At 49.2% G+C, this 8,559-nt stretch overlaps 2 protein-coding genes across 2 annotated transcripts; both read left to right on the top strand.

Moving 5' to 3' along the window:
• Positions 1-433: 433 nt before the first annotated feature.
• On the top strand, positions 434-2,269 carry UCRPA7_8448 (putative fad binding domain containing protein; the record flags this gene model as incomplete). The annotated part of the gene is made up of 4 exons (XM_007920961.1): positions 434-646; positions 726-1,149; positions 1,204-1,265; positions 1,316-2,269. 4 exons carry the CDS (start codon positions 434-436, stop codon positions 2,267-2,269), a joined length of 1,653 nt encoding a protein of 550 aa, XP_007919152.1.
• Positions 2,270-6,598: 4,329 nt separating this feature from the next.
• Positions 6,599-7,815, top strand: UCRPA7_8447 (putative acid phosphatase protein; the record flags this gene model as incomplete). Its single annotated transcript, XM_007920960.1, has 2 exons — positions 6,599-7,029; positions 7,086-7,815. 2 exons carry the CDS (start codon positions 6,599-6,601, stop codon positions 7,813-7,815), a joined length of 1,161 nt encoding a protein of 386 aa, XP_007919151.1.
• Positions 7,816-8,559: the final 744 nt, after the last annotated feature.

Below are 8,559 nucleotides of genomic sequence, written 5' to 3'. Positions count from 1 at the left end.
ACATGACCCTGTTGGGGGGGGGGGGGGCTGGTATAGGCCTAAAATCTGGAACTCGTCCATACCATGTGTGGCATAGACGCCCAGCTACTGCTTGCAACTGAAATGGAAGAGAGCTCGAGAAGGCGCGACCAGGCTACACGGGTCTAATCAATAGCATCACGCACTATCTGTTTGTCTTATTTCCTGGGCCATTTCCTACACTGGGCTTGGATAAGTGCGACCTTATGCGCCAAGTCTGTCCGTCTAGCAGTACACGGATGAGTAATTCAAATAAAACATCGACGATGCCGTGATCACCCACCACTCTAGATTCCCTACGGACACAAGGGATCTGCAGACGGCAATTCTTATTGCTGATCTCTTCCAACCGTTCATTGTCACTCTTTAGCCTTTTCCTTCTTTACACCCCCCTCTCCGGCTCTCTGGTTCGAAGATGAGTCTGTTACGGCTTGTTATAGGCTTGGCGCTGGGCCTCGCTGTTGCAGCTGTTGCCGCTCCGACTGGTGCGTTTGAGTCGAGCGACTTTAATGTCACGGAGGCCCTCCTTGATCAGGGCATCGACATCTCTGAAATACCTGCTCTGGCGGACTTCAACGAGACGGCAGCTGTTGAGAGACGGTCCACAGGCTCATCCTGCTCCATCGCTGTAAGTTGTCGCATTGCCGTAAGTCCCTTGTTTGTGCGTGTTGAAAACTAGATCAAGCTCTGACATGAATTATCGCTAGTGCTCTTCCCTGAAGTTCATCTATGGTAGCAAGGCCGTCTATTCACGAGGCGAATCAACATATGAGAACTTCACCGACTCCTACTGGTCGGACAACCAAGCTCAGGTCGATCCTTTCTGTGTCTTCAAGCCTTCCAAAGGGGCTGATGTATCTGTTGCCATCTTGGTTGCCCGACTGACACAATGTCCTTTCGCTGCTAAGAGTGGTGGTCATGCGGCTATGGCTGGCGCTTCTAGCATTGAAGGTGGCATCACCATTTCTTTTGCCAACATGAAGGATGTCACTTTGTCGAAGGACAAGAGCGTTGCATCGATCGGTCCGGGTAACATCTGGGGCGAGGTTTTCGCAACTCTCACCAAGTCCGACCTGAGTGTTGTCGGTGGCCGCCTGTATAATATTGGAGTTGGTGGCCTTACCACTGGTGGTAAGTTTGCGCTCCTTTAGGTGTCTCAGATGATCACAAATAACAATTTGACAGGTGGTATCTCTTACTTCTCTAACCTCTATGGATGGGCATGCGATAACGTTGATAGTTATGATGTATGTGACAAGATCATACGTATCTGAAGTAGGCGCTAACCTGACATCAGGTTGTAACTGCAAGTGGTGTCATTGTCAGAGCCAGTGCCACTCAATATCCGGATCTTTTCTGGGCCCTCCGCGGAGGCGGCAACAACTTTGGCCTTGTCGTCAGCTTTAATCTCAAGACGATCTCCCTTCCTGGAGGTAAACTCTGGGGTGGTTCAAGAATGTATTTCGAGGACTCATTCCTTGCCGTGGAGAATGCATTCGTCAACATCATTGCGAACTCAGCCCAAGATCCACAAGCTGGTCTCTATGTTGTCTATGTTTACAGCGGAGGCGCCAAGCTTGTTCTGCCGGCGTTATACCACAAGGATCCCAACGGTGGCGCATCTAGCATCTGGGCTGACTTTGATGCCATCCCGGCTATCACTGATTCCACGAAAACTCGTGTTCTGGCAGAATGGGGCGCAGAGACAATGAATGACAGCCCTCCAGGTCTGCGCGAGGTCTACTACGTTCTAACCATTAAGGCCGACTCTGAGATACTTACATATGCTCGCGAGTATTTCTTTGAGACAGTCACCACTGTCGCTGACATCCCTGGCATTGTGCCAAACATTGTAGTCCAGGGTATCACTGTTCCTCAAATGCAGCAGATGCAGAAGAGCGGTGGTAATGCCCTTGGCCTGGATCCCAATGATGGACCCTTGTACATCATTCAGCTGTGCGGCATGTGGACCAATGCCTCAGATGATGACAAGGTGTACGCTTGGATGTCTGACATTCTGAACAAGGTCAAGGCTGCGGCTAAGGCCAAGGGGGTGGACAATGACTACGTCTATATGAACTACGCAAGCCAATTTCAAGACGTCGTCAGCAGCTACGGTGCCACCAATAAAGCCAAGCTCAAGAGCATATCCAACAAATATGACCCAGCCCAGGTCTTCCAGAAGCTGCAGCCGGGTTATTTCAAGCTTGATCATGCTCCCATTAGCGGTTCTGGATACTTCAACATATAAAAGACAACTCATTAAACATGCCTTGTATTGTAAGATTAGCTGAGAAAGCAAGGATAGCAATTCATAGGTTGGTCATAAACTTGACTTGATTATCAGAGCCAAGTGATAACCACTAGTTTCTTCTTTCAACCTGTTTTTTCGTCGGGGCTGGTTCTATTTCTGACTCTTTGTAACTGTGGGCCGAGGAAAACAACAAGTGTTGTCAAGCCAAGAGCCCAATCCTTCGACAGGGGTTTAGAAATCTGCCTCATAAAAGACTCTACAAGATATAAGTCGTTGGATCAGCTTGCAGGCATTATCAATGGCAAGGCACCACCAGTCTCCGATTTGGAGTGTTCACCAGAGTGAGAATTTTCTAATCAAGCCTTCACTATCATGTAGCGGAGCACACTACCAGCGAGAGAAGATTGAATCGCGAGTCGGAGCAAGTGAACCTCAAGTAAGACGAACAGCAAACTCGCAAATTGTACAACAAAATCAATATTCATTACACCGCACCACCAGCGCAAGATACACCGCCCACTCTCCCGCTCTAGAGACACCTCCTTGTTAACAATTTTTGTCCGAGATGGCGTCTTGAGTCATGCCTTGAAGCTTGTGATATCAAGGAGCGACTTACCCCAGTGCATCCTGCACCACACATAGCTACTACTCCACTGCCACATCCTCCGGAGCCTCCGCAGGTGCCTGCAGCACATTGCCCTGGCTGATTGTGTTGCCCATTCACTGAAGCTGGGGGCGCAGCATACATGTCTAGGGTAGCCTCAGCAGCAACTTGTGAAGCCCATGGTCCAGCAAGAGTGATTAGCTTTCCCCAGTGATCAACATTATCGGAGCCTCGAGGACCTATCAGCAGCTTTCCGTCGTCCGAAGCAGTCTTTCTGAACGAGTCTCTGTTAGCCTTCTTCAATACTTTAGCGTACGACTCTTCAAGACCATTTCTGAAAAGTCCAACTTTAACACGCCTTGGCGAGTTTGTTTCATTTATTGTGCGTACGGCAGGGTGGTTCGAGATATGAGGCGACTCCTTAGCGGGTGGTTGCGGTGCTATGGCTGCGTTCCCGGAAGCGCGCCACGATTCGATGACTGTGACCTGGATGTTAGATTGTTTCTGTGAGTTACTTAACCTAACAAACCTTTCTGAGCTCTTGAAATCGGCTTCGACCCGAAAAACTTGGTGACGGAGGGTATGTTCTGGAAGCGAACAGCTGGCAAACAAATGTCAGCGTCTGATCAATTCCGAGCCTGCATTTCGCGTCTTATACTTTCGCAATACCAGCAAGTACATTCCGAGTAGACCTCGCCATACTTCTCCATGTATACTTTACTTGTCCACTGGAAGGAGACACCCAGTTTATCCTCGTCGACCTTGTCGTTATGATCCACAAAGTATTTCGTCTTGCTGACTGAATGTTCAAAATAGCTTTGCGGGCTTAGTTGGTGTGTGTGCCAGGCGAGGTCAATGTCCACGGTTGGAACTACTGTCTCACCCGGATGAGATGATATGATAGCAAAATATCGATCGTATCTCATAAGGAGCCTTTCCATTATAGCTCTTGCGGATGGATTATGCAGCCAGCCGATCTGTTCAATACTGTCAGTATCTCTTTTCCATCATACCAACGCTTTACTGGTCATATACCTTGTGCATCTTGTTGACAAACACACCCTGTCTCATCACGGCTCCAGATAGATCGAGGGCGAAAGGGAAGTGGTTCTGCCAATACCTTGACATCATACGTCTGACATGAGTTCGCGATGAGAGGGAGACTTGATGGATAGTAAGGGATGAGAAGCCCTTAGGATCTTTGTCAACCGCCTTGAGCTGCTTCGAGTCTGTCCGCCTGTAGCCTTTTGGACCTGTCACTGACTCTATGAGCTCCTTTACTGCCATCATGCTCTTTTCTCCTGAGCCACCTGGTTTCAACAGGTCCACAACCTCTACCAAAATACCTTTGCGTATTAGTCGATTGGGAAACAGCTGGTCGCCATCTGCGTTTTGCTTTTCTATAAGCCCAGTCTGCGAGTGTATAACCGTGCCTGGCATTGGCCAGTCGTTATTGATGAGATTCCTGACATCCCGCTGGAACTTGGCAAGCCGGAGAACATCGTGATTGATGGTGATGTTACAAATTGTGCACTGCCAATTCAGTCTGCCATCGCCGAAGCCTTCACCAACGATGCCCGGCCGTCTAACACCCTTGCTATCCTCAGCCTGGCCGCTTGTTGTCCATGGTATTTCGTGAGAATAAGTACAAGCGGGGCATTTGGTGACCTTGACCATGGCATCATTCTCATTCGCCCATGCCTTGCCAGTCTTCTGAGTCCAGTTCGCGACAGTAGCTTCCGATATCGTATATTCAAAGCGATCATTGATCGCATGATTAACAATAAGCCATGGCAGACCAGCAGCCCACAGCGAGCCGTGACCAAATCGTAGACAGTCCTCTAGGTAATTCCGCGGATTGAGCATGTGAGTGTGCCATACGAGCAAAACATCGAGCGGCGGTAGCATATCTTCCTTCCATATCATTGGCTGACTCTGGGTGAAATTCACATATTTCTCCTTGCCATCGATCATAGCAGCCTCTGTTAGCATGTTCGGGACGAAACTGTTCCACCATGCTTCATAGCGATCAACAGCCCGAGCCACATAGACTACCCAACGCTTCTCCCTCAGAAGTGCAAGGACATCTTTGGGATCACGCTCAGCGTCTTGGCTAGCATTGTATGCCCGAGAATCCCAAATGTCCCAGAGCCCATTTCTCATGCCAATACGTGTTTTGAGTTCCTCGAATGCATAGAGTAATTTGAGATGTGCAAGACATATATCAACCTGAGGGGCGGACGGTGATTCAGGTAACGTCAGGTCTGAAAAAGCAGGTGTAGTTGCTATATCTGATACTTCATTCAGCACCGACTCTTCAAGAGCTCTGTACGCAGGTGGAGTGGACATGTTCGCGCCAACATTGAATTCATTTTCCACCGAATTAGTCATAATAGCGCGTTCAGATTAGAACGAGAAAGCGGGGTCTCCAAAAATTCACCATAGAACGCGATTGCTCTTTTAACATATTAGAATTATCATGCAAAGCGTCTATTACGTGTCTTTAAAAAGGTACTGATCCATCTTAAGCGGCACACGACGCGTCACTCGACGCCCGAGATATTAGAGCTGCTCGGACCGGGGCTCGCACTAAGCCGGGGCTCATGAGCAATGATCCGTCGGCCGTTGAGCGACCACCGTCAGTTTCTGCGCCTATGTGGCACAATTCCGTAACAACTAGGAGGCTCAACGTCTTGGTTGTGGCTGCAATTGGCGGGGAAAATGGGGGAGTTCGGCGCGCCGTTCCGGCGAGCATCTGGCACCGCCCTCGCTCTGTGTATGCTAGGTTTTCGTGGTGGCTGAGCATTCACTAGGGATCTAGACGAAGTAACACTGTCTTGAAGTAAGTTTGTCCACTTGTATTCGAGCGTTATGACCGGGACTATGCTGAAAAAGAAGTTTAGTTAGGACTTTTCAAGTATCTTTTCCCTTTTTTCCTTTCCCCTGGTAGCACTGCATGTATCCGAACATCTTAGCGCAAGTAGTGTGAAATTTAGCTATCCACCGAATGAGAGTATGGTGACGAAACAAGATAGAATCATGGAAGACCTCAAGGAGGCGTCCAACAGCATAATGTCTTAAACCACATGTCTATTGAGACCCGGAATGACTCAATGCAGAAGAATCGGCAATACTAGCCACAAACTGAAACGATCACAAATGAATTGAAGTTGCGGTCTAGTGAGTTCTGTGGAGTTACAAAACAGAGTCCGAATAGCTGTTCATTTCGGTCGTTCATATTACTAATTGCTCCGACATGTCTGCCATGAGATCTTGTGGTAGGCAAGAGTATTAAAACCTCCTCAAGGAGAGATCATTACAGGTACAAAAGACGGTAGATTTGGGGTAATAAACAGAATCTTCGAAGCTTCAACGGGTATCGTGAGTACCTAACGTTTATTACCGTTTTGGAGGTTGGAGGTACCTAGGTAGGGCAGCACTGCAAATCGTGGGGATAAACTGCGGGGCCAGCACACCAAGATGGGGGGAAAGTGCGCTAAGTGCGGCCACGAGCAAGGACCCGAGATGCTGAAGCGCGGAAGCTGAAGTGCCTCGCGTCTATGTAAAGTTGGGCATCCCTGTCGTCACAGCATGTCTCAGATTCCTTATCGCGCAGAGTTGTCCGTTTCGTGTCTTCAACTTCGCGTAATGTCTTGCATCATGTGGCACGACAACAGCAACGAAGAGTTCCGACAATACGAAGGACAGAAATTGACGATGCCATGACTAATCTCTTTCTTATCATTCTGCTGGGCGTCGCTAGCTGCGCGACTGCGTTGAGCATCGTTCAGGGCGGCCGGTCGTTCGATCGCTTCATCACTATCTGGCTAGAGAACCAAGACTTCGACAGAGTCACCGCCGATTCACACTTTGCCGACCTGAAGCGCGAGGGCATCGAACTGACACGATACTATGCCCAAACACACCCGAGTCAGCCCAACTATCTGGCTGCGATTGGCGGGGACTACTTTGGGCTAAATCACGACGGCTTTGTGCGCGTGCCGGAGAACGTCTCGACTGTGGTGGATCTACTCGACTGGAAGGATATCAGCTGGGCCGGCTACTTTGAAGATTTGCCAGGGCCGGGATATATGGCTGAGGGCTCTGATGGCTCCACAGGCAATGGAGGATGGGATTACGTTAGGAAGCACAAGTATGTGCAAAAAGCCTCCTTTGTTTTGCCTTATTGCTGACCAGGACATCTGCCAGTCCCTTCGTCTCCTACGATAGTGTTAACATGAACGGGTCCCGGTTGCTTAATATCTTATCTTTCAATGCGTTCGAGCGAAATGTCGCCAGCGGAGAGGTCCCTCAATTCGTATTCATGTCACCGAACATGATGAACGATGGGCATAATACGACACTTCCCTTTGCAACGAGCTGGGCACATCATTTCATCGAGCCGCTTCTGGCCAAGGACGCATTCAAGGAGCGGACGCTCATTCTACTTACATACGACGAATCTGACACGTATGAACGTCCGAACCACATCGGATCACTGCTGCTCGGAAGCGCTATCCCAGCGCGACTGAAAGGCACCAAAGACAACACCTTCTATACCCACTACAGCATCTTGAGCACACTGGAATATAACTGGGAGTTGCCGAACCTGGGGCGCTACGATGTTGGGGCGAATGTGTTCAAAATGGTTGTGGACCAGGTTAAGGATAACCACAACAAAGACCCGGGCAATGTGGACAGTGTCGACAATTCAGTATCTTATCCTGGTGTCCTGAACAACCAGACTGACAGGATGTTGCCGATTCCACCACCAAACTTGAAGTTGGTCGGCGCCAGTGGGTTGCCGGTATTGGACGCCATCCAGGAGATATGGGCCAGCGAAGCCACGTCTCAAAGCCCATATGATGGGAGTGGGAACGTGTTCGACGGAGACAAGAATCTTCCCGCGTACAAAGATCAAGCTCCCAATACCTCTTGAGCTGTAAGCTTGAGCACTTACCAAACAGAAAAGCATACGCCATTACAATGACAAGCATCTTGACCAAGAGTATTGACTGAATACCCGGGGTTACAGGCGATAGCTGACGGGCAAGCCACCAGGATTATCTAATTCTGCAACGGATAGGAAATGGTGGATTGTTTGTCTGAGCCCTCCAACTGGCGATCAAGGCCACCTCGCCCGCCCGCCTTTGTACCTGTGTACAGGAATCGCGCTGTACAATTGGGGTCATGTAGTGAAACGAACGGGTACAGGCGGGCTGCATCCACAATCTGATCAGGTAGTGATAAACGACTGCTTGCTCAATAACAGAAAAATTGGATCCATATTAACCATCCTTCGTACTACTAAATACTCCGTTCAGTCACCCCTCTCTTCACTTATACGTGGTTGAAGGCGGCTAACTCCCGCATCCCGGGTACTGGGCTGCTTCCCTTGCGCACCGGTACGACTTTCGGATCAATGTGTGATCTTACCCATCAGGATAAAGTTTTCTGAGAGAGTATACTGCGATATGTTATGCCCTGCGACCTCACTCATGCAAATTGTTCTCCTTTTAGGTGGTGATAGGCTGGTCTTGGTCTCACTGCGTCTGAGTCTCCGCAACATCACAAGCACCGAACTTGACTTTGCGTCACAAGCCTTTCATTGACTCACCTGCTTGGTTTTCTTTCCCCTAAAAAGTAGTTTGCCATGCGTTGCTAAATTTCAAACTATCTTGCC

This window comes from Phaeoacremonium minimum, assembly GCF_000392275.1.
Source record: "Phaeoacremonium minimum UCRPA7 unplaced genomic scaffold PA7_03_scaffold_596, whole genome shotgun sequence".
Lineage (NCBI taxonomy): Eukaryota > Fungi > Ascomycota > Sordariomycetes > Togniniales > Togniniaceae > Phaeoacremonium > Phaeoacremonium minimum.
This window is presented reverse-complemented; position numbering and strand designations above follow the sequence as displayed.